General features: G+C 45.5%; 1 protein-coding gene across 29 annotated transcripts in view; it reads left to right on the top strand.

Annotated features, from left to right (window-relative positions):
* Nucleotides 1-26,516, top strand: part of LOC127930222 (uncharacterized) — a 50,478-nt gene extending 23,962 nt beyond the window's left edge. For 9 of the 29 annotated variants that reach the window (XR_008137266.1, XR_008137270.1, XR_008137269.1 and 6 more), the window contains 2 exons: nucleotides 25,884-26,123; nucleotides 26,172-26,516. Coding sequence is in view for 7 of the 29 variants with exons in the window: in XM_052519786.1 (XP_052375746.1) it covers nucleotides 25,884-26,123; nucleotides 26,172-26,515 (584 nt within the window). In the remaining 22 variants the exon portion in view is untranslated. The other 20 variants (XR_008137264.1, XR_008137255.1, XR_008137259.1 and 17 more) reach the window with 12 other exon arrangements.
* The last annotated feature ends 926 nt before the right edge of the window (nucleotides 26,517-27,442 follow it).

Here is a 27,442-nt window from a genome sequence, read left to right as displayed (position 1 = left end):
TATATCATGGAACACAATCTGTACTATCAACTTGTTATATTATATCATGGAACACATGGAACACATGGAACACAATCTAATTGTAACATAAAACACACTGTTCTAACAGGGCACACACACTGACTTCAAATGCAGACACCCTTTAAATGCACACACAATCACTTTGTGAAAACCCACTTAGTCCAGGCTACACTATGTATAGTATAGTACCCTGGCTTCCCCTGCCTCCCGATCCAACGGCTGTGTCCCAAATGGCTCCTATCACTATGTATAGTATAGTACCCTGGCTCCTATCACTATGTACAGTATAGTATAGTACCCTGGTTTCCCCTGTCTCCCGATCCAACGGATGTGTCCCAAATGGCTCCGATAACTATGAGGTGGAATACTTTTGACCAGGACACGGAGGCACTCTATAGGCCATAGGGGGGCATAAAGGACCCAGCCTGCATCACAAAAGCCCTAGGTGGCCAGGAGACATGTTTTTTTCATGTCCTTTGTTTCCGCTCCAATCGTGCTTTACTAAATCAAACGCAGCACAATGCATTTCCCCCTGCAGTCGTTTATTCACTCTGGGCTGGACAACATTAATAAAACAACCTTTCAGTGAGGCAGAGTGCAACTGTGTGTGTGTGTGTGTGTGTGTGTGTGTGTGTGTGTGTGTGTGTGTGTGTGTGTGTGTGTGTGTGTGTGTGTGTGTGTGTGTGTGTGTGTGTGTGTGTGTGTGTGTGTGTGTGTGTGTGTGTGTGTGGTGCTAAAGAGAGCAGGGCAGGGGGAGGAGGCTGATTAAAGCTTTTAAACACTTCCCTCCATCAACACCTCCACCACCACAGAACAGAACGGACCAGAACAGAACAGAACAGAGCAGAACAGAACAGAACAGAACAGAGCAGAACAGAACAGAGCAGAGCAGAACAGAACAGAACAGAACAGAACAGAGCAGAACAGAGCAGAGCAGAGCAGAACAGAGCAGAGCAGAACAGAACAGAGCAGAGCAGAGCAGAACAGAACGGACCAGAACAGAACGGACCAGACCAGAGCAGAACAGAGCAGAGCAGAGCAGAACAGAACGGACCAGAACAGAACGGACCAGACCAGAGCAGAACAGAGCAGAGCAGAACAGAGCAGAGCAGAGCAGAGCAGAGCAGAGCAGAACAGAGCAGAGCAGAACAGAGCAGAGCAGAACAGAGCAGAGCAGAGCAGAGCAGAACAGAGCAGAGCAGAGCAGAACAGAACGGACCAGAACAGAACGGACCAGACCAGAGCAGAACAGAGCAGAGCAGAGCAGAACAGAACGGACCAGAACAGAACGGACCAGACCAGAGCAGAACAGAGCAGAGCAGAACAGAACAGAACGGACCAGACCAGAACAGAACAGAGCAGAACAGAACAGAACAGAACAGAGCAGAACAGAACAGAACAGAGCAGAACAGAACAGACCAGAACAGAACAGAACAGAACAGAACGGACCAGACCAGAACAGAACGGACCAGACCAGAACAGAACAGAGCAGAACAGAACAGAACAGAACAGAACAGAACAGACCAGAACAGAACAGAGCAGAACAGAACAGACCAGAACAGAACAGACCAGAACAGAGCAGAACAGAACAGAGCAGAACAGAACAGAGCAGAACAGAACAGACCAGAACAGAACAGAACAGAACAGAGCAGAACAGAACAGAGCAGAACAGAACAGAACAGAACAGAACAGAACAGAACAGAACAGAACAGAGCAGACCAGAACAGAGCAGACCAGAACAGAGCAGACCAGAACAGAACAGAGCAGACCAGAACAGAGCAGACCAGAACAGAGCAGACCAGAACAGCAGGACTAGAAACAGAACAGAGCAGACCAGAACAGAGCAGACCAGAACAGAGCAGAGCAGCGCAGAACAGAGCAGACCAGAGCAGAACAGAGCAGACCAGGAGCATACCAGAGCAGAGAACAGAAACAGAGCAGACCAGGAACAGAACAGACCAGAACAGACCAGAACAGAGCAGGACTAGAACAGAGCAGAGCAGCGCAGAACAGAGCAGACCAGAACAGAGCAGACCAGAGCAGAGCAGCACAGAGCAGACCAGAAACAGAGAAGACCAGAACAGAGCAGACCAGAACAGAGCAGACCAGAACAGAACAGAGCAGACCAGAACAGAGCAGACCAGAACAGAGCAGAGCAGCGCAGAACAGACCAGACCAGAACAGAACAGAACAGAGCAGACCAGAGCATACCAGAGCAGAGCAGAGCAGAACAGAACAGAACAGAACAGAACAGAACAGACCAGAGCAGAGCAGAGCAGAACAGAGCAGAACAGACCAGACCAGACCAGACCAGAGCAGAACAGAGCAGAGCAGAACAGAGCAGGACAGAGCAGAACAGAGCAGAACAGAGCAGAGCAGAGAACAGAACAGAACAGAACAGAGCAGAGCAGAGCAGAGCAGAACAGAGCAGAGCAGAGCAGAACAGAGCAGAGCAGAGCAGAACAGAACAGAACAGAACAGAACACAGCAGAGCAGAGCAGAACAGAGCAGAGCAGAGCAGAACAGAGCAGGACAGACCAGAGCAGACCAGAGCAGAGCAGAGCAGAGCAGAACAGACCAGAGCAGAACAGAACAGAACAAAGGTGCAATGAGGCAGGCTATAAGGCTATAGGACTTTGTTTTAGGATGCTGAGGAGAAGCTTTTGTGCATCTTTCTTTCCTTCTTGTTTGTCTTCGTTTTAAAGCAATACACAACTTCTCTGACAGAAACAGAATATGTGGCATCAATATTATTCAGACACATGTATTCTGCTGACAACATTTACTCCACATTGTCAATAGAAACACTTTGGTCATAAAGTCAGTCTTGTGAGTTTGTCATGACTGACTTGAGGGTTGAGTTGTGAGTTTGTCATGACTGACTTGAGGGTTGACAATGCCCACTAACACGGGATACACAGCTGTGTGGATTGCTCTCTATCCAATCCGAGAACACAGACACCTACTACCACAGAACACAGACACCTACTACCACAGAACACAGACACCTACTACCACAGAACACAGACACCTACCACCACAGAACACAGACACCTACCACCACAGAACACAGACACCTACTACCACAGAACACAGACACCTACTACCACAGAACACAGACACCTACCACCACAGAACACAGACACCTACCACCACAGAACACAGACACCTACCACCACAGAACACACAGACACCTACCACCACAGAACACAGACACCTCTACCACAGAACACAGACACCTACTACCACAGAACACAGACACCTACCACCACAGAACACAGACACCTACTACCACAGAACACAGACACCTACTACCACAGAACACAGACACCTACCACCACAGAACACAGACACCTACTACCACAGACACCTACTACCACAGAACACAGACACCTACTACCACAGAACACAGACACCTACCACCACAGAACACAGACACCTACCACCACAGAACACAGACACCTACCACCACAGAACACAGACACCTACCACCACAGAACACAGACACCTACCACAGAACACAGACACCTACTACCACAGAACACAGACACCTACCACCACAGAATACAGACACCTACTACCACAGAACACAGACACCTACTACCACAGAACACAGACACCTACTACCACAGAACACAGACACCTACTACCACAGAACACAGACACCTACTACCACAGAACACAGATACCTACTACCACAGAACACAGACTTCTACCACCACAGAACACAGACACCTACCACCACAGAACACAGACACCTACTACCACAGAACACAGACACCTACCACCACAGAACACAGATACCTACTACCACAGAACACAGACACCTACTACCACAGAACACAGACACCTACTACCACAGAACACAGACACCTACCACCACAGAACACAGACACCTACCACAGAACACAGACACCTACTACCACAGAACACAGATACCTACTACCACAGAACACAGACACCTACCACCACAGAACACAGACACCTACTACCACAGAACACAGACACCTACTACCACAGAACACAGACACCTACTACCACAGAACACAGACACCTACTACCACAGAACACAGACACCTACCACCACAGAACACAGACACCTACCACCACAGAACACAGACACCTACCTCAGAACACAGACACCTACTACCACAGAACACAGACACCTACCACCACAGAACACAGACACCTACCTCAGAACACAGACAGTGAGACAGACCTGCCCAGCAGCGCAGCGGATCTGACTGTGTTTTGACTTGAGAACAATGTACATATTACCAAAGCTTACTTTGGATATTTACAATATTAAGATAATAAGAATCAAAATTGTCAACAGGACAACAGTAACAACAATAACCAAGGGTCAAAATAGCCATACATTCAACAATAACAAGAAGTATACAGTAGAGGACATGTGTAGGTTGACTGGTCTGTCAGACACTGTCCCTCATCTTATGGCAGGCAGCGATGTAGTGCGCTGCCACCCCACAGCTCTCTGTGTCCTCCCCAACAGGACGGGTAGTCTACTCTCATCAGAGGGGTCTTTAAAGCCTTGAATAAGGGTTTCACATTTGGGGAAATGTCACTCTCTAATTGTTTTATATTTTTTCAATTTTGTCAGGAAATGCAACTCTCAGGTTCTGCTGTTGTGTAGTGGTTGCACAGCCTTTCCTCTACAGGGAGCCATGTTTTACTGTGTCTACCCTTCTCAATGTCAAGGCTGTGCTCACTGAGCCTGTACTTTGTCAAGGTTTTTCTAAGGTTGTTATTAGTAACCATGGTCAAATAGTTAGCTACAGTGTACTATCGATTTAGGGCCAGATAGCACTGCATTTTGCATTGTGTTTGTGCTTCTGTTTCCTAACAAGCAAATGTAGTTTTGTTTTGACTGTGTTGTAATTTCTGGTTTATCCTGATTGATTGATGTTTTGGTCCTGAGGCTTCAGTGTGTTAGTAGAACAGGTTTGTGAACTCAGCCCCAGGACCAGCTGGATGAGGGGAATGAGGCTTCAGTGTGTTAGTAGAACAGGTTTGTGAACTCAGCCCCAGGACCAGCTGGATGAGGAAAATGAGGCTTCAGTGTGTTAGGAGAACAGGTTTGTGAACTCAGCCCCAGGACCAGCTGGATGAGGGGAATGAGGCTTCAGTGTGTTAGGAGAACAGGTTTAGAACTCAGCCCCAGGACCAGCTGGATGAGGGGAATGAGGCTTCAGTGTGTTAGTAGAACAGGTTTGTGAACTCAGCCCCAGGACCAGCTGGATGAGGGGAATGAGGCTTCAGTGTGTTAGTAGAACAGGTTTGTGAACTCAGCCCCAGGACCAGCTGGATGAGGGGAATGAGGCTTCAGTGTGTTAGTAGAACAGGTTTGTGAACTCAACCCCAGGACCAGCTGGATGAGGGGAATGAGGCTTCAGTGTGTTAGTAGAACAGGTTTGTGAACTCAGCCCCAGGACTTCTTTGCTCAGCTCTTGGCTTTGCAGGGCTTGGTAATGATATGAGAGGGGGTCACTGTATTTTAGATGTTTCCAAAACTTAATGGCTCTTTCTTGGGTTTTTAAAATGAGTGTATATTGGCCTATTTCTGCCCTGCATGCATTATTTGTAGTTTTCCTCTGGACATGTAGGAGAATCTTACAGAACTCTGCATGCAGGGTTTCAATGGGGTGTTTGTCCCATTTGGTGAAATCTTGTTTTGCAAGTGGACCCCACACCATGAAGTGCAACTGGTTCAATGACACATTCAATTCGTTTTGGGCAAATTTTAATAGCTATTTCAATTTCAACTTGTTGTTTAATGGTTATTTGTATGCTCCCCCCCTCTCTCTGCTTTAAAGAATCCTGCTCCCAGAACCCCCTCTGCATGCAGTTTTAGGGGGTCCTGCTCCCATCCCCCTCTCTCTGAAATCTGTTTTGCAAGGTCCTGCTCACCATGTTTTAAAGTAAGGTCCTGGTCCCATGACACATCTCTCTCTCGTTTTAAAGTAAGGTCCTGCTCCCATCCCCCCTCTCAACTTCTCTGTTTTAAAGGTAAGGTCCTGCTCCCCTGTCCCCCCTCTCTCTCTCTCTCTGTTTTTAAAGTAAGGTCCTGCTCCCATCCTCCTTGTGTCTTGTCTGTGTTTGATGGAGAGGGTGACGATGGGTCCAGAGCCTCAGAGCCAGGGGATAACAGGCTTTAATAAAGCCAGGATCGATTGACAGACCTGGGAGGAGGGCTGTTCTCTTTTCTTTTCATTAAAACCTCCACCCCTTCCTGTTCTGTCAGTCTTCCACATTGTCAGCTCTCTCTTCAATTCCTCTACCAAATCATCTGTTCTCCTGCTATACAACAGCCCTTTCTCTCTTTTGGGCTGTTTTGTGTTCCTGTGCTGAATTGTGTTGTACTTAAAGAAAATGTGCACATACTGGTAACAGTGCATACACACGCACGCACGCACACACACACACACACACACACACACACACACACACACACACACACACACTCACACACACACACACACACACACACACACACACACACACACACACACACACACACACACACACACACACACACACACACACACACACACTATATTTTCCAACCACAAGCTATCCTTTCCAATCTCTCAGGCATTCAGGTACGTTAGTCTCCCACAATGATTGGGAAAAATTGTAATGACTGGTTTTAATTGAATTTTATAGAACTAAACATTATCCAGAGCAACTTCATTATCAAAATATAAACTCACTGAGTCATCCCAAATGGCACCCTAGTCCCTATATAGTACACAACTGTTGACCAGGGCCCATAGGGGGAATATGGTACCGTTTTTGGGTCAGAACCTCTCTGTCGTCCCTGACGACCTCTCTGTCCCCACAGAACCTTTCTCGTCCCTGACGGTCCCCACAGGCTCTACATCATGTTGAGACGTCTACCACAATGAAACAGAAACCAGAACATCATTTCTTCAAAGGCCTGTTCTGTCTCTACCAGTTAACGTCACTTGCCAGCAATATAGTCCTGTATTGAGGACAATGACCCTAGAATGGAGCCGGGAGGCTTCTAGCGGTGACGTTATGAAACTGTAGTGAAAATAAAGTCAAAGGTCTGGTCTCAATAAGTCCTATATTCCATCTGCCCTCATTCAGAAACAGAGTACCTACTCAAACAGAGTTGGGATCAATTTCACTTCAATTCAGTCAATTCAGGAAGTAAACTGAAATTCCAATTCTTGAATTTAATGGGTTTGAAATGGAATTGACCCCAACTGTGCCTTATTCTTCCAAGATGATATTGTATTGGTCCTGGCTCATAGCAAGCACTAGGCTACAGGTCAGTTAGCTGTATTGGTAACTAGGCTACAAGTCAGTTAGATGTATTGGTAACTGGGCTACAAGTCAGTTAGATGTATTGGTAACTGGGCTACAATTCAGTTAGATGTATCGGTAACTAGGCTACAAGTCAGTTAGATGTATCGGTAACTAGGCTTTAGCTGTATTGGTTAGTAGGCTACATGACAGTTAGCTGTATCGGTAACTAGGCTACACGTCAGTTAGCTGTATTGGTTACTAGGCTACAAGTCAGTTAGATGTATTGGTAACTGGGCTACAAGTCAGTTAGATGTATTGGTAACTGGCTACAATTCAATTAGCTGTAGATGTATGTCAGTTAGTAACTAGGCTACAAGTCAGTTAGATGTATCGGTAATGTCAGTTAGCTAGGCTACATGTCAGTTAGATGTATTGGTTAGTAGGCTACATGACAGTTAGCTGTATTGGTTATAGGCTACACGTTTAGCTGTATTGGTAACTAGGCTACACGACAGTTAGCTGTATTGGTTACTAGACTACACGTCAGTTAGCTGTATTGGTTACTAGGCTACACGTCAGTTAGCTGTATTGGTTACTAGGCTACATGACAGTTAGCTGTATTGGTTACTAGGCTACACGTCAGTTAGCTGTATTGGTTACTAGGATACATGTCAGTTAGCTGTATTGGTTACTAGGCTACATGTCAATTAGCTGTATTGGTTACTAGACTACTGTATTGGTTAGTAGGCTACAGTTAGCTGTATTTGTTACTAGGCTACACGTCAGTTAGCTGTATTGGTTACGAGGCTACATGTCAATTAGCTGTATTGGTTACTAGGATACATGTCAGTTAGCTGTATTGGTTACTAGGCTACACGTCAATTAGCTGCATTGGTTATGTCTTATAGCACTAGGCTACATGACAGTTAGCTGTATTGGTTACTAGGCTACACGTCAATTAGCTGTATTGGTTAGTAGGCTACATGACAGTTAGCTGTATTGGTTACTAGGCTACACGTCAGTTAGCTGTATTGGTTACTAGGCTACACGTCAGTTAGCTGTATTGGTTACTAGGATACACATCAGTTAGCTGTATTGTTTACTCGTTGTCAGTTAGCTGTATTGGTTACTAGGCTACACGTCAGTTAGCTGTATTGTTTACTCGGCTACATGTCAGTTAGCTGTATTGGTTACTAGGCTACACGTCAGTTAGCTGTATTGGTTACTAGGATACACGTCAGTTAGCTGTATTGTTTACTCGGCTACATGTCAGTTAGCTGTATTGTTTACTCGGCTACATGTCAGTTAGCTGTATTGGTTACTAGGCTACACGTCAGTTAGCTGTATTGTTTACTCGGCTACATGTCAGTTAGCTGTATTGGTTACTAGGCTACATGTCAGTTAGCTGTATTGGTTACTAGGCTACACGTCAGCTTAGCTACACGTATTGTGTATTGGTTACTAGGCTACATGTCAGTTAGCTGTATTGGTTACTAGGCTACACGTCAGTTAGCTGTATTGGTTACTAGGCTACATGACATTGTTAGCTGCATTCAGTTAGCTGTATTGGATACTACGCTACATCAGTTAGCTGTATTGGTTACTAGGCTACATGACAGTTAGCTGTATTGGTTACTGGGCTACACGTCAGTTAGCTGTATTGGTTACTAGGATACATGTCAGTTAGCTGTATTGGTTACTAGGCTACATGTCAATTAGCTGTATTGGTTACTAGACTACATGTCAGTTAGCTGTATTTGTTACTAGGCTACACGTCAGTTAGCTGTATTGGTTACGAGGATACATGTCAATTAGCTGTATTGGTTACTAGACTACATGTCAGTTAGCTGTATTGGTTACTAGGCTACACGTCAATTAGCTGCATTGGTTATGTCTTATAGCACTAGGCTACATGACAGTTAGCTGTATTGGTTACTAGGCTATTGTTTACTCACGTCAATTAGCTGTATTGGTTAGTAGGCTACATGACAGTTTAGCTGTATTGGTTACTAGGCTACACGTCAGTTAGCTGTATTGGTTACTAGACTACACGTCAGTTAGCTGTATTGGTTACTAGGATACACGTCAGTTAGCTGTATTGTTTACTCGGCTACATGTCAGTTAGCTGTATTGGTTACTAGGCTACACGTCAGTTAGCTGTATTGGTTACTAGGCTACATGTCAGTTAGCTGTATTGGTTACTGGGCTACACGTCAGTTAGCTGTATTGGTTACTAGGATACATGTCAGTTAGCTGTATTGGTTACTAGGCTACATGTCAGTTAGCTGTATTGGTTACTACTACACATCAGTTAGCTGTATTGGTTACTAGGATCAGTTAGCTGTATTGGTTACTAGGCTACATGTCAGTTAGCTGTATTGTTTACTCGGCTACATGTCAGTTAGCTGTATTGGTTACTAGGCTACATGTCAGTTAGCTGTATTGGTTACTAGGATACACGTCAGTTAGCTGTATTGGTTTACTACACGTCAGTTAGCATGTCAGGATAGCTTAGCTGTATTGGTTACTAGGCTACACGTCAGTTAGCTGTATTGGTTACTAGGATACATGACAGTTAGCTGTATTGGTTAGGCTAGGTTAGCTGTATTGTTTACTAGGATACATGTCAGTTAGCTGTATTGGTTACTAGGCTAGGATAGCTGTATTGTTTACAGTTAGCTGTATTGGTTAATAGGCTACATGTCAGTTAGCTGTATTGGTTACTAGGATACACGTTAGCTGTATTGTTTACAGTTTAGCTGTATTGGTTACTAGGCTACACGTCAGTTAGCTGTATTGGTTACTAGGCTACACGTCAGTTAGCTGTATTGGTTACTAGGATACACGTCAGTTAGCTGTATTGGTTACTAGGCTACACGTCAGTTAGCTGTATTGGTTACTAGGCTACACGTCAGTTAGCTGCATTGGTTATGTCTTATAGCACTAGGCTACATGACAGTTAGCTTCTATAATATCACATGAGTATAACATGAACATGAGTACAGGACAGATCTAGACTGGTGGACAGACACTGGTGGAGTACAGGACAGATCTAGACTGGTGGACAGACACTAGCGGAATATAGGACAGATCTAGACTGGTGGACAGACACTAGTGGATGTCTCTCTAGTTCTTGGAGGAGAGGAGAGGATGGTGACAGTGACTCAGGTTTGGGCAGCCCTAGTGGGGCTAAGCAGTCCCCTGGTGTCCCCTGCAGAATTAAAGAGGCTGTGTGTCTCTGAGGGACAGTGACAGGAAATCTCACTCAGATCACAGACAGAACACTGATTACATCTGATATGCATCTCCACCCTCTCCTCTCCTCTCCTCTCTCCTCTCCTCTCCTCTCCTCTCCTCTCCCCTCTCCTCTCCTCTCCTCTCCTTCCTCTCTGCCTCCTGCTCCTCCCTCTCTCCTCCCTCTCCTCTCCTCTCCTCATCTCTTTCCTCTCCTCCTCCTTCCTCCTCCTCTCTCTGCTTCCTCCCCTCTCGCTCCTCCGCTCTTCCTTCTCCTTTCCTCCTCTCCTTCTTCCTTCTGCTCTCCTCTCCTTCTCCTGCTCCTCCGCTCCTCTCTCTCTCCTCCTCTCCTCTCATACACAGTGTCATTGTTTTGTCTAGACTATACGTGGAGGCACTTCTCTTGCCATCAGTTCTGAAACAGGGACCTTTCTCTACGCCTGGCTTGTCATTGTCCAAGAGCATCAGAGGAAAAAGACAGAGTTAAAGGAAGGAATGATCATCCCAAATACAGCAACAGGACTCCAGGGAACAGTAACCTCTAGATGAAGGGGCCCGGAAGAGGGGGGAGGGTACCACACAGATATAACTGCCACTGCCCTAGGTTTCAAACATGGTGAGTTGGGCATAGGAACACTGGGATGGGGAGAGAAAGCTTGGAGACGGCTTGGTATGGCTGCATCACCACTTGGTATGGCTGCATCACCACTTGGTATGGCTGCATCACCACTTGGTATGGCTGCATTACCACTTGGTATGGCTGCATCACCACTTGGTATGGCTGCATTATGGCTGCATTACCACTTGGTATGGCTGCATCACCACTTGGTATGGCTGCATCACCACTTGGTATGGCTGCATTACCACCTGCATTACCACTTGGTATGGCTGCATTACCACTTGGTATGGCTGCATCACCACTTGGTATGGCTGCATCACCACTTGGTATGGCTGCATTACCACTTGGTATGGCTGCATATGGCTGCACCACTTGGTATGGCTGCATCACCACTTGGTATGGCTGCATCACCACTTGGTATGGCTGCATTACCACTTGGTATGGCTGCATTACCACTTGGTATGGCTGCATCACCACCTGCATTACCACTTGGTATGGCTGCATTACCACTTGGTATGGCTGCATTACCACTTGGTATGGCTGCATTGCCACTTGGTATGGCTGCATTACCACTTGGTATGGCTGCATCACAGCTTGGTATGGCTGCATCACCACTTGGTATGGCTGCATTACCACTTGGTATGGCTGCATTGTCACTTGGTATGGCCGCATCTCAGCTCGGTATGGCTGCATCACCACTTGGTATGGCTGCATAACCACTTGGTATGGCTGCATTACCACTTGGTATGGCTGCATCACCACTTGGTATGGCTGCATTACCACTTGGTATGGCTGCATTACCACTTGGTATGGCTGCATTACCACTTGGTATGGCTGCATTGCCACTTGGTATGGCTGCATTACCACTTGGTATGGCTGCATCACAGCTTGGTATAGCTGCATCACCACTTGGTATGGCTGCATTACCACTTGGTATGGCTGCATTGCCACTTGGTATGGCCGCATCTCAGCTCGGTATGGCTGCATCACCACTTGGTATGGCTGCATAACCACTTGGTATGGCTGCATTACCACTTGGTATGGCTGCATCACCACTTGGTATGGCTGCATTACCACTTGGTATGGCTGCATTACCACTTGGTATGGTTGCATTACCACTTGGTATGGCTGCATCACCACTTGGTATGGCTGAATTACCACTTGGTATGGCTGCATCACCACTTGGTATGGCTGCATTACCACTTGGTATGGCTGCATTACCACTTGGTATGGCTGCATCACCACTTGGTATGGCTGCATCACCACTTGGTATGGCTGCATTACCACTTGGTATGGCTGCATTACCACTTGGTATGGCTGCATCACCACTTGGTATGGCTGCATCACCACTTGGTATGGCTGCATCACCACTTGGTATGGCTGCATTACCACTTGGTATGGCTGCATTACCACTTGGTATGGCTGCATCACCACTTGGTATGGCTGCATTACCACTTGGTATGGCTGCATTACCACTTGGTATGGCTGCATTACCACTTGGTATGGCTGCATTGCCACTTGGTATGGCTGCATTACCACTTGGTATGGCTGCATCACAGCTTGGTATGGCTGCATCACCACTTGGTATGGCTGCATTACCACTTGGTATGGCTGCATTGCCACTTGGTATGGCCGCATCTCAGCTCGGTATGGCTGCATCACCACTTGGTATGGCTGCATAACCACTTGGTATGGCTGCATTACCACTTGGTATGGCTGCATTACCACTTGGTATGGCTGCATCACCACTTGGTATGGCTGCATTACCACTTGGTATGGCTGCATTACCACTTGGTATGGCTGCATCACAGCTTGGTATGGCTGCATCACCACTTGGTATGGCTGCATTACCACTTGGTATGGCTGCATTGCCACTTGGTATGGCTGCATCACAGCTTGGTATGGCTGCATCACAGCTTGGTATGGCTGCATCACAACTTGGTATGGCTGCATCACAGCTTGGTATGGCTGCATTACCACCCGGTATGGCAACTTCTTGGCATCCGACCACAAGGCGCTACAGAGGGTAGTGCGTACGGCCCAGTACATCACTGGGGCCGATCTCCCTGACATCCAGGACCTCTATACCAGGCGGTGTCAGAGGAAGGCCCTAAAAATTGTCAAAGACTCCAGCCCCTAAGTCATAGCTCTTCTCTCTGCTACCACAGGGGAAGTGGTACCGATGCACCAAGTCTGGAACCAACAGGACCCTGAACAACTTCTACCCCAATCCATAAGACTGCTAAATAGTTAGTTAAATAGTTAACCAATCCATAAGACTGCTAAATAGTTAGTTAAATAGTTAACCAATCCATAAGACTGCTAAATAGTTAGTTAAATAGTTAACCAATCCATAAGACTGCTAAATAGTTAGTTAAATAGTTAACCAATCCATAAGACTGCTAAATAGTTAGTTAAATAGTTAACCAATCCATAAGACTGCTAAATAGTTAGTTAAATAGTTAACCAATCCATAATACTGCTGAATAGTTAGTTAAACAGTTAACCAATCCATAAGACTGCTAAATAGTTAGTTAAATAGTTAACCAATCCAAAATACTGCTAAATAGTTAGTTAAATAGTTAACCAATCCATAATACTGCTGAATAGTTAGTTAAACAGTTAACCAATCCATAAAATTGCTAAATAGTTAGTTGAATAGTTAACCAATCCATAAAATTGCTAAATAGTTAGTTAAATAGTTAACCAATCCATAATACTGCTAAATAGTTAATTGAATAGTTAACCAATAGATACCAGGACTATCGGCATTGACCCTTTTTAGACTCATCACATTCACTGCTGTTACTGTTAATTATCTACCCTGTCTAGTCACTTTATTCCTAGTTATACGTACATATCTACCTCAATTATCTCGTACCTCTGCACATTGACTCAGTACTCGTACCCTGTGTATAAAGCCATGTTATTATTGACTCAGTACTCGTACCCTGTGTATAAAGCCATGTTATTATTGACTCAGTACTCGTACCCTGTGTATAAAGCCATGTTATTATTGACTCAGTACTGGTACCCTGTGTATATAGCCATGTTATTATTGACTCAGTACTGGTACCCTGTGTATAAAGCCATGTTATTATTGACTCAGTACTGGTACCCTGTGTATAAAGCCATGTTATTATTGACTCAGTACTCGTACCCTGTGTATAAAGCCATGTTATTATTGACTCAGTACTGGTACCCCGTGTATAAAGCCATGTTATTATTGACTCAGTACTCGTACCCTGTGTATATAGCCATGTTATTATTGACTCAGTACTCGTACCCTGTGTATAAAGCCATGTTATTATTGACTCAGTACTGGTACCCTGTGTATAAAGCCATGTTATTATTGACTCAGTACTGGTACCCCGTGTATAAAGCCATGTTATTATTGACTCAGTACTCGTACCCTGTGTATAAAGCCATGTTATTATTGACTCAGTACTCGTACCCTGTGTATAAAGCCATGTTATTATTGACTCAGTACTGTACCCTGTGTATATAGCCATGTTATTATTGACTCAGTACTCGTACCCTGTGTATAAAGCCATGTTATTATTGCCTCAGTACTCGTACCCTGTGTATAAAGCCATGTTATTATTGACTCAGTACTGTACCCTGTGTATATAGCCATGTTATTATTGACTCAGTACTCGTACCCTGTGTATATAGCCATGTTATTATTGACTCAGTACTCGTACCCTGTGTATATAGCCATGTTATTATTGACTCAGTACTCGTACCCTGTGTATATAGCCATGTTATTATTGACTCAGTACTCGTACCCTGTGTATAAAGCCATGATATTATTGACTCAGTACTCGTACCCTGTGTAAATAGCAAAGTTATTGTTACTCATTGTGTATTTATTATTACTTTTATTATTACTTGTTTTACTTTTCTATTATTTCTCTATTTTCTTGTTCTCTGTATTGCTGGGAAGGACTGTAGTAATTAAGCATTTCACTGTTGGTCTACACCTGCTGTCTACTAATAAACATGTGACAAATAAAATTTTATTAGATTACTGTTTCAGTCTCTATCTGGGCTGGGTATGAAGTTACTGTTTCAGTCTCTAACTGGGCTGGATATGAAGTTCCTGTTTCAGTCTCTAACTGGGCTGGGTATGAAGTTACTGTTTCTGTCTCTAACTGGGCTGGGTATGAAGTTACTGTTTCAGTCTCTAACTGGGCTGGGTATGAAGTTACTGTTTCATTCTCTATCTGGGCTGGGTATGAAGTTACTGTTTCAGTCTCTAACTGGGCTGGGTATGAAGTTACTGTTTCAGTCTCTAACTGGGCTGGGTATGAAGTTACTGTTTCAGTCTCTAACTGGCCTGGGTATGAAGTTACTGTTTCAGTCTCTAACTGGGCTGGGTATGAAGTTACCTGTTTCAGTCTCTAACTGGGCTGGGTATGAAGTTACTGTTTCAGTCTCTAACTGGCCTGGGTTGAAGTTACTGTTTCAGTCTCTAACTGGGCTGGGTATGAAGTTACTGTTTCAGTCTCTAACTGGGCTGGGTATGAAGTTACTGTTTCAGTCTCTAACTGGGCTGGGTATGAAGTTACTGTTTCAGTCTCTAACTGGGCTGGGTATGAAGTTACTGTTTCAGTCTCTAACTGGGCTGGGTATGAAGTTACTGTTTCAGTCTCTAACTGGGCTGGGTATGAAGTTACTGTTTCAGTCTCTAACTGGGCTGGGTATGAAGTTACTGTTTCAGTCTCTAACTGGGCTGGGTATGAAGTTACTGTTTCTGTCTCTAACTGGGCTGGGTATGAAGTTACTGTTTCAGTCTCTAACTGGGCTGGGTATGAAGTTATTGTTTCAGTCTAACTGGGCTGGGTATGAAGTTACTGTTTCAGTCTCTAACTGGGCTGGGTATGAAGTTACTGTTTCAGTCTCTAACTGGGCTGGGTATGAAGTTACTGTTTCAGTCTCTAACTGGGCTGGGTATGAAGTTACTGTTTCAGTCTCTAACTGGGCTGGGTATGAAGTTACTGTTTCAGTCTCTAACTGGGCTGGATATAAACAGAGGGGTGTGTTGGTCTCTGACAGGGCTGTGTAACTGGGGTGGTTAGTCTCTAGGAGGGGTATTTACTGTAGGGTAACAGAGAGGTGTGTTTGGTCTCTGACAGGGCTGTGTAACTGGGGTGGTTAGAGGAGGGGGGTATTGTAGGGTAACAGAGAGGTGTGTTGGTCTCTGACAGGGCTGTGTAACTGGGGTGGTTAGAGGAGGGGTATTGTAGGGTAACAGAGAGGTGTGTTGGTCTCTGACAGGGCTGTGTATCTGGACCACACTAATCTGGTTGATCCCCTCCATGTGACAGTCAGCTGTTTCTACTGTCACATCCACACAGAATGTAGTATTTGTCCTACTATACACCACAGCAATGTCTGTCCCCACTGATGCAGCGCTCTCCTTTCTCTCTTCCATTCCTAACCCCCTCTCTCCCCCTCTCATTTCTCTCTCTTCCATTCCTAACCCCCTCTCTCCCCTCTCATTTCTCTCTCTTCCATTCCTAACCCCCTCTCTCCCCCTTTCATTTCTCTCTCTTCCATTCCTAACCCCCTCTCCCCCCTCTCTCTTTCTCTCTCTTCCATTCCTAACCCCCTCTCTCCCTCTCTCTCCCCTCTCTCCTACCCCCTCTCTCCCCCCTCTCATTTCTCTCTCTTCCATTCCTAACCCCCTCTCTCCCCCTCTCATTTCTCTCTCTTCCATTCCTAACCCCCTCTCTCCCCCCTCTCCACCTTCTCTCTCTCTTCCATTCCTAACCCCTCTCTCCCCCTCTCATTTCTCTCTCTTCCATTCCTAACCCCCTCTCTCCCCCTCTCTTTCTCTCTCTCTCCTCTCTCTCTCTCTCTCTCTCTCTCTCTCTCTCTCTCTCTCTCTCTCTCTCTCTCCATCCTCTCTCTCTCTCTCTCTCTCTCTCTCTCTCTCTCTCTCTCTCTCTCTCTCTCTCTCTCTCTCTCTCTCTCTCTCGTTGATACAGACAGTGCAGAAGAGATAGACAGAGATGGTCAGAGTACAATAGAAAGTGCTGAGAGGAGCTGGTGTTTGAACATAGAGCCCTGGTTTAAAGAGCTGATTGTGATATATTTCTGATGTAGTGAATGGAGGTTGCAGACCATGGCTGTGTGCTGTATGGCCTATTAACAGTGGTGTACTGCAGACTTCACTTCATGCTGAGGTGGGAATGAACAGCATTCACAATCTACACCTATCTAGCCTAGACGCTCTTTACAAACAACTATATTTTGAAAAAGCCAAGCAGTTTGGAGTGTGTATGGTGTGAGTGTGGGCTTTTTGGTGGGATAGTTTTTTGGGTTGTTGTTATTGAGTGTGTGTGTGTGTGTGTGTGTGTGTGTGTGTGTGTGTGTGTGTGTGTGTGTGTGTGTGTGTGTGTGTGTGTGTGTGTGTGTGTGTGTGTGTGTGTGTGTGTGTGTGTGTGTGTGTGTGTGTGTGTGTGTGTGTGCGTTGTGTATTTCAGAGAGCAAGAGGTTGTTCTTGTGTGTACATGTACATACTACTGTGTCTCTACTCTCTGACCTGTGTGTCTCTACTCTCTGACCTGTGTGTCTCTCTACTCTCTGACCTGTGTGTCTCTACTCTCTGACCTGTGTGTCTCTACTCTCTGACCTGTGTGTCTCTCTACTCTCTGACCTGTGTGTCTCTACTCTCTGACCTGTGTGTCTCTCTACTCTCTGACCTGTGTGTCTCTGACCTGTGTCTCTACCTGTGTGTCTCTGACCTGTGTGTCTCTCTACTCTCTGACCTGTGTGTCTCTCTACCTGTGTGTCTCTCTACTCTCTGACCTGTGTGTCTCTACTCTCTGACCTGTGTGTCTCTCTACTCTCTGACCTGTGTGTCTCTCTACTCTCTGACCTGTGTCTCTACTCTCTGACCTGTGTGTCTCTCTACTCTCTGACCTGTGTGTCTCTCTACTCTCTGCCCTGTGTGTCTCTACTCTCTGACCTGTGTGTCTCTCTACTCTCTGACCTGTGTGTCTCTACCCTCTGACCTGTGTGTCTCTACTCTCTGACCTGTGTGTCTCTACTCTCTGACCTGTGTGTCTCTACTCTCTGACCTGTGTGTCTCTACTCTCTGACCTGTGTCTCTCTACTCTCTGACCTGTGTGTCTCTCTACTCTCTGACCTGTGTCTCTACTCTCTGACCTGTGTGTCTCTATACTCTCTGACCTGTGTGTCTCTCTACTCTCTGACCTGTGTGTCTCTCTACTCTCTGACCTGTGTGTCTCTACTCTCTGACCTGTGTCTCTCTACTCTCTGACCTGTGTGTCTCTCTACTCTCTGACCTGTGTGTCTCTCTACTCTCTGACCTGTGTGTCTCTTCTCTAAAGGGAGAGAGGGAGAGAGAGAGGGAAGAGAGAGGGAGAGAGATGGAAAGAGAGATGGAGAGAGAGAGAAGAGAGAGACAGAGAGAGAGAGAGAGAGAGAGAGAGAGAGACAGAGAGAGAGAGAGAGAGAGAGAGAGAGAGAGAGAGAGAGAGAGAGAGAGAGAGAGAGAGAGAGAGAGAGAGAGAGAGAGAGAGAGAGAGAGAGAGAGACAACAACCGTGCTGTTGGATTCATGCTTCGTTGTATAAAACTGTGTGCTCTGGTTGTCTGTTGTTCATCCTAGTGGTGTAGCAGAGCAAGGAGAATATGTCTGCCTCCCAAATGCTACCCTAACTCCTGAATACTTCACTCCCTTAGGACTACAACCCATTGAGCTCTGGTCAACAGTAGTGAACTAAACTCAGCAAAAAAAGAAACGTCCCTTTTTCAGGACCCTGTCTTTCAAAAATAATTCATAAAAATCCAAATAACGTCACAGATCTTCATTGTAAAGAGTTTAAACACTGTTTCCCATGCTTGTTCAATGAATCATAAACAATTGATGAACATGCACCTGTGGAACGGTCGTTAAAACACTAACAGCTTACAGACGGTAGGCAATTAAGGTCACAGTTATGAAAACTTACGACACTAAAAAGGCCTTTCTACTGACTCTGAAAGACACCAAAAGAAAGATGCCCAGGGTCCCTGCTCATCTGCGTGAACGTGCCTTAGGCATGCTGCAAGGAGGCATGAGGACTGCAGATGTGGCCAGGGCAATAAATTGCAATGTCCATACTGTGAGACGCCGAAGACAGCGCTACAGGGAGACAGGAGGACAGCTGATCATCCTCGCAGTGGCAGACCACGTGTAACAACACCTGCACAGGATCGGTACATCCGAACATCATACCTGCGGGACAGATACAGGATGGCAACAACAACTGTCCGAGTTACATCAGGAATGTACAATCCCTCCATCAGTGCTCAGACTGTCTGCAATGTTTTAAAAAAATGTCACCTTTATTTAACCAGGTAGGCAAGTTGAGAACAAGTTCTCATTTACAATTGCGACCTGGCCAAGATAAAGCAAAGCAGTTCGACACACACAACAACACAGAGTTACACATGGAGTAAAACAAACATACAGTCAATAATACAGTAGAAACAAGTCTATATAAGATGGGAGCAAATGAGGTGAGATAAGGGAGGTTAAGGCAAAAAAGGCCATGGTGGCGAAGTAAATACATTATAGCAAGTCAAACACTGGAATGGTAGATTTGCAGTGGAAGAATGTGCAAAGTAGAAATAGAAATAATGAGGTGCCAATGAGCAAAATAAATAAATAAATTACAGTAGGGAAAGAGGTAGTTGTTTGGGCTAAATTATAGGTGGGCTATGTACAGGTGCAGTAATCTGTGAGCTGCTCTGACAGCTGGTGCTTAAAGCTAGTGAGGGAGATAAGTGTTTCCAGTTTCAGAGATTTTGTAGTTAGTTCCAGTCATTGGCAGCAGAGAACTGCAAGGAGAGGCGGCCAAAGAAAGAATTGGTTTTGGGGGTGACCAGAGAGATATACCTGCTGGAGCACGTGCTACAGGTGGGTGATGCTATGGTGACCAGCGAGCTGAGATAAGGGGGACTTTACCTAGCAGGGTCTTGTAGATGACATGGAGCCAGTGGGTATGAAGCGAGGGCCAGCCAACGAGAGCGTACAGGTCACAATGGTGGGTAGTATATGGGGCTTTGGTGACAAAACGGATGGGACTGTGATAGACTGCACACAATTTGTTGAGTAGGGTATATTGGAGGCTATTTTGTAAATGACATCGTCAAAGTCGAGGATTGGTAGGATGGTCAGTTTTACGAGGGTATGTTTGGCAGCATGAGTGAAGGATGCTTTGTTGCGAAATAGGAAGCCAATTCTAGATTTAACTTTGGATTGGAGATGTTTGATGTGGGTCTGGAAGGAGAGTTTACAGTCTAACCAGACACCTAGGTATTTGTAGTTGTCCACGTATTCTAAGTCAGAGCCGTCCAGAGTAGTGATGTTGGACAGGCGGGCAGGTGCAGGCAGCGATTAGTTGAAGAGCATGCATATAGTTTTACTTGTATTTAAGAGCAATTGGAGGCCACAGATGGAGAATTGTATGGCATTGAAGCTTGCCTGGAGGTTAGTTAACACAGTGTCCAAAGAAGGGCCAGAAGTATACAGAATGGTGTCATCTGCGTAGAGGTGGATCAGAGACTCACCAGCAGCAAGAGCAACATCATTGATGTATACAGAGAAGAGAGTCGGTCCAAGAATTGAACCCTGTGGCACCCCCATAGAGACTGCCAGAGGTCCGGACAGCAGACTCTCCGATTTAACACACTGAACTCTATCAGAGAAGTTGTTGGTGAATCAGGCGAGGCAATCATTTGAGAAACCAAGGCTGTCGAGTCTGCCGATGAGGATGTGGTGATTGACAGAGTCGAAAGCCTCGGCCAGATTTATGAATACGGCTGCACAGTAATATTTCTTATCGATGGCGGTTAAGATATCGTTTAGGACCTTGAGCGTGGCTGAGGTGCACCCATGACCAGCTCTGAAACCAGATTGCATAGCAGAGAGGGTATGGTGAGATTCGAAATGGTCGGTAATCTGTTTGTTGACTTGGCTTTCGAAGACCTTAGAAAGGCATGGTAGGATAGATATAGGTCTGTAGCAGTTTGGGTCAAGAGTGTCCCCCCCTTTGAAGAGGGGGATGACCGCAGCTGCTTTCCAATCTTTGGGAATCTCGGACGACACGAAGGAGAGGTTGAACAGGCTAGCAATAGGGGTGGCAACAATTTCGGCAGATAACTTTAGAAAGAACGGGTCCAGATTGTCTAGCCCGGCTGATTTGTAGGGGTCCAGATTTTGTAGCTCTTTCAGAACATCAGCTGACTGGATTTGGGAGAAGGAGAAATGGGGAAGGCTTGGGCGAGTTGCTGTGGGGGGTGCAGTGCTGTTGACCGGGGTAGGGGTAGCCAGGTGGAAAGCATGGCCAGCCGTAGAAAAATGCTTATTGAAATTCTCAATTGTAGTGGAAAATAATAATAGGCAATAGGCCGAGAGAGGCTGGGCAGAGGGCTTGTAGGCATCACTGGCAACAACATCACCTATGGGCACAAACCCACAGTCGCTGGACCAGACAGGACTGGCAAAAAGTGCTGTTCACTGACGAGTCTCTCTATATATATATATATCATCAGGGTCTCAGTACATCCATCTGCAGTACATAGACCCCCTCCACCTCAGCAGAATGGCTGGGTTGAAGTCTGGCTACAAAGGGCTTGGCCTGCACAAAAGACACACACGCTCACTACGACACACACAAACACGTGCAAACGCACATCCACACACCTACACCAGTGTCCCCAGTAGCACATGCTCCATGGCCAGACCCAAAAGAGGTATTTTGTTTTTCAGAGCTCCTGCTTCAGGGACCAATGAGAAAGTAGAGCGGGGAGCCAGATGTGATCAAGTTGCACATGGCAACTGTCAGATCCAATAGAATCTCACGCTGTCAACTCCTGTCCAATCAAACCTCACAGCTCCCGTCTGTCCCCCAGAGAGACAAGGAGTCCTTTAGAGGAACAAGGTGACCACTCCAGTCTATACTAAAGGTCGACCGATTAATCGGAATGGCCGATTAATTAGGGCTGATTTCAAGTTTTCATAACATTCGGTAATCTACATTTTTGGACACCTATTCAGGCCGATTACATTGCAATCCATGAGGAGACTGAGTGGCAGGCTGACCACCTGTTACCCGAGTGCAGCAAGTAGCCAAGGTAAGTTGCTAGCTAGCATCAAACTTATCTTATAAAAAACAATCTTAACATAATCACTAGTTACCTACACATGCTTGATGATATTACTAGTTTATCTAGCTTTTCCTGCGTTGCATATAATCAATTCGATGCCTGTTAATTTATCATCGAATCACAGCCTACTTCGCCAAACGGGTGATGATTTAACAAGCGCATTCGCGAAAAAAGCACTGTCGTTGCACCAACGTACCTAATCATAAACATCAATGCCTTTCTTAAAATCAATACATAAGTATATTATATATATTTTTAAACCTGCATATTTAGTTAATATTGCCTGCTAACATGAATTTCTTTTAACTAGGGAAATTGTCACGTCTCTTGCGTTCTGTGCAATCATAGTCAGGGTATATGCAGCAGTTTGGGCCGTAATTAATTAATTTGCCAGAATTTTACATAATTATGACATAACATTGAAGATTGTACAATGTAACAGTAATATTTAGACTTAGGGATACCGCCCGTTCAATGAAATACAGAACGGTTCCTTTATTTTAATGAAAGAATAAACATTTTGTTTTCGAAATGATAGATATTATAATTAAGTCTATGATTTGATAGAGCAGTCTGACTGAGCGGTGGTAGGCAGCAGCAGGCTCTTAAGCATTCATTCAAACAGCACTTTCCTGCGTTTGCCAGCAGCTCTTAGCAATGCTGAGATGCACAGCACTGTTTATGACTTCAAGCCTATCAACTCCCAAGATTAGGCTGGCAATACTGAAGTGCCTATAAGAACATCCAATAGTCAAAGGTATATGAAATACAAATGGTATAGAGAGAAATAGTCCTATAATTCCTATAATAACTACAACCTAAAACTTCTTACCTGGGAATATTGAAGATTCATGTTAAAAGGAACCACCAGCTTTCATATGTTCTCATGTTCTGAGCAAGGAACTGAAACGTTAGCTTTCTTACATGGCACATATTGCACTTTTACTTCTCCAACACTTTGTTTTTGCATTATTTAAACCAAATTGAACATGCTTCATTATTTACTTGAGACTAAATAGATTTTATTTATATATTATATTAAGTTAAAATAAAAGGGTTTATTCAGTATTGTTGTAATTTTCATTATTACAAATATGTATATATTTTTTAAAAATCGTCCGATTAATAGATATTGGCTTTTTTTGGTCCTCCGATAACTGGTATCGGCGTTGAAAAATCATAATCGGTCGACATCTAATCTGTCCTCTAACACAATGCACTCAACAGGCATCACTGACCCCAGAGAACACAGGCCAAGGTGACAAGGTGAGCCAAACTGAGCCAAGCTAAGGTGAGCCAAGCTAATGAGCGCCAAGCTGAGCGAAGCTAAGGTGAGCCAAGCTGAGCCAAGCTAAGGAGAGCCAAGCTGAGCCAAGCTGAGCCAAGCTAAGGTGAGCCAAGCTGAGCTAAGCTAAGGTGAGCCAAACTGAGCGAAGCTAAGGAGAGCCAAGCTGAGCCAAGCTAAAGTGAGCCAAGCTGAGCCAAGGTAAGGTGAACCAAACTGAGCCAAGCTAAGGTGAGCCAAGCTAAGGAGATCCAAGCTGAGCCAAACTAAGGAGAGCCAAGCTGAGCCAAGCTAAGGAGAGCAATAGGAGCTCTAGCCAATGAGCATCAGCCACTCACCAGTTGAGTGACAGCTAGCAATATGTACACAGAGCAGAGAGAGACAGCAATGACATGGTGCATGTATCTGCACATAAGCAAAAATAAATCGTTGCACATTTCTAAAATAAAAACTGAAATATCACATTTACATTAGTATTCAGACTCAGTATTTTGTTGAAGCACCTTCAGCAGCGATTACAACGTCGTGTTTTCTTGGGTATGATACTACCAGCTTGGCACAACTGTATTTGGGGAGTTTCTCTCATTCTTCTCTGCAGATCCTCGAAAGTTCTGACAGGTTGGATGGGGAGCGTCACTGCACAGCTATTTTCAGATCGGGTTCAAGTCTGGACTATAGCTGGGCCACTCAAGGATATTGAGAAACTTGTCCTGAAGCCACTCTGTGTTGTCTTGGCTGTGTGTTTAGGGTCGTTGTCCTGTTGGAGGGTGAACCTTCGCCCCCAGTCTGAGGTCCTGAGCGCTCTGGAACAGGTTTTCATCAAGGATCTCTTTGTACTTTGCTCTGTTCATCTTCCCCTCGATCCTGACTAGTTTCCCAGTCCCTGTCGCTGAAAAACATCCCCACAGCATGATGCTGCCACCACCATGTGTCACCGTAGGGATGGTGCCAGGTTTCCTCCAGACGTGATGCTTGGCATTCAGGCCAAAGAGTTCAATCTTGGTTTCATCAGACCGGAGAATCTTGATTCTCATGGTCTGAGAGTCCTTCTTTTGGAAAACTCCAAGGTTGCTGCCATGTGACTTTTACTGAGGAGTGCCTTCTGTCTGTCCACTTTACCATGAAGGCCTTATTGGTGGAGTGCTGCAGAGATGGTTGTCCTTTAGGAAAGTTCTCCCATCTCCATAGAGGAAGTCTGGAGCTCTGTCAGAGTGACCATCGGGTTCTTCGTCACCTCCCAAACCAAGGCCCTTCACTGGTTGCTCAGTTTGGCCGGGCGGCCAGCTCTAGGAAGAGTCTTGGTGGTTCCAAACTTCTTCCATTTAAGAGGCCACACATTTAAGAGGCCACTGTGTTCCATTTAAGAGGCCACTGTGTTCCATTTAAGAGGCCACACATTTAAGAGGCCACTGTGTTCCATTTAAGAGGCCACTGTGTTCCATTTAAGAGGCCACTGTGTTCCATTTAAGAGGCCACTGTGTTCCATTTAAGAGGCCACTGTGTTCCATTTAAGAGGCCACTGTTTCCATTTAAGAGGCGACTGTGCTCTTAGGGACCTTCAATGCTGAGGAAATGTTTAGGTTCCCTTCCCCAGATCTGTGCCTCAACACAATGCCGTCTCAGATTTCGACCTCATAGCTTGGTTTTCTGCTCTGACATGCACTGTCAACTGTGGGACCGTATATAGACAGGTGTGTGCCTTTCCTAATCATGTCCAATCAATTTGAATTTACCACATGTGAACTCCAATCAAGTTGTAGATATAGAGTACATAGAGTACACTGAGTACACTGTACATATAGAGTACACTGAGTACACTGTACATATAGAGTACACTGAGTACACTGTACATATAGAGTACACTGAGTACACTGTACATATAGAGTACACTGAGTACACTGTACATATAGAGTACACCGAGTACACTGTACATATAGAGTACACCGAGTACACTGTACATATAGAGTACACTGAGTACACTGTACATATAGAGTACACCGAGTACACTGTACATTGTACATATAGAGTACACCGAGTACACTGTACATATAGAGTACACCGAGTACACTGTACATATAGAGTACACTGAGTACACAGGACATATAGAGTGCACTGAGTACACTGTACATATAGAGTACACTGACTACACAAATATTAGCAAGGTGTTGCTAATACTCACTTATTCAGGACCCTCCTCCTTTGCCCTCAGAACAGCCTCAATGTGTTGGGCCACGGACTCTACAAGGTGTGGAAAGCGTTCCACAGGGATGCTGGCCCATGTTGACTCTACAAGGTGTTGAAAGCGTTCCACAGGGATGCTGGCCCATGTTGACTCTACAAGGTGTTGAAAGCGTTCCACAGGGATGCTGGCCCATGTTGACTCTACAAGGTGTTGAAAGCGTTCCACAGGGATGCTGGCCCATGTTGACTCTACAAGGTGTTGAAAGCGTTCCACAGGGATGCTGGCCCATGTTGACTCTACAAGGTGTTGAAAGGGTTCCACAGGGATGCTGGCCCATGTTGACTCTACAAGGTGTTGAAAGCGTTCCACAGGGATGCTGGCCCATGTTGACTCTACAAGGTGTCGAAAGCGTTCCACAGGGATGCTGGCCCATGTTGACTCTACAAGGTGTAGAAAGTGTTCCACAGGGATGCTGGCCCATGTTGACTCTACAAGGTGTAGAAAGTGTTCCACAGGGATGCTGGCCCATGTTGACTCTACAAGGTGTAGAAAGTGTTCCACAGGGATGCTGGCCCATGTTGACTCTACAAGGTGTGGAAAGTGTTCCACAGGGATGCTGGCCCATGTTGACTCCAATGCTTCCCACAGTTGTGTCCAGTTGGCTGGATGTCCTTTGGGTGGTGGACCATTCTTGATACACACTCGGGAAACTGTTGGGTGTGAAAAACCCAGAAGCGTTGCAGTTCTTGACACAAACCGGTGTGGCGGATACACACCACTACTCTTAGAAAAAAGGGTTCCAAAGAGGTCCTTCAGCTGTCCCCACAGGAGAACCCTTTTTGGTTCTAGGTAGAACCCTTAGTGGAAAGGGTTCTAGATAGCACCTCAGAATGGTCTACCATACCCCGTTCAAAGGCACTTCAATCTTTTGCCCTGTCACCCTCTGAATGGCACACATCCATGTCTCCAGTGTCTCAAGGATTGAAAGTCCTTCTTTAACGTGTCTCCTCCTCTTCATCTACACTGATTGAAGTGGTTTTAACAAGTGACATCAATAAGGGATCACAGTGTTCACCTGGATTCACCTGGTCACTCTATGCCATGGAAAGAGCAGGTGTTCTTAATGTTTTGTAGACTCAGTGTCCACTTACACCAAGTCCCAGGACCCCTGGCTTCAAAGCAACAGTCAATTCATTCACCACAACGGGGTAGTTACACTTGTCAAAACAGAATGAGAAAAGGGAGGAGGGGGCTGGGCTGGTGTGAGTCTAGTGCTAAACCTACCTCTCTTATATGAGAAGTGGAGAGAGACAGAGAGGGGGGGTTAGGGAGAGAGAGAGAGAGAGAGATACGGAGAGATATAGGTTTCAGAGGCAAAAGACAGAGAGAAAGACAGACAGAGACTAAGAGAGAGAAAGAGAGAGAGAGAGAGAGAGACAGAGAGAGAGAGACCAAGAGACAGAGAGACAGAGACAGAGACAGAGACAGAGACAGAGAGACAGAGAGAGACAGAGACAGAGACAGAGACAGAGACAGAGAGAGACAGAGACAGAGAGAGACAGAGACAGAGACAGAGAGAGAGAGAGACAGAGAGAGAGAGAGAGAGACAGAGAGAGAGAGAG

The sequence above is a fragment of the Oncorhynchus keta genome, chromosome 5 (assembly GCF_023373465.1).
Source record: "Oncorhynchus keta strain PuntledgeMale-10-30-2019 chromosome 5, Oket_V2, whole genome shotgun sequence".
In the NCBI taxonomy this organism is placed as follows: Eukaryota; Metazoa; Chordata; class Actinopteri; order Salmoniformes; family Salmonidae; genus Oncorhynchus; species Oncorhynchus keta.
Note: the sequence above shows the minus strand (reverse complement) of the source record. Positions and strands in the feature narration are given on the sequence as shown.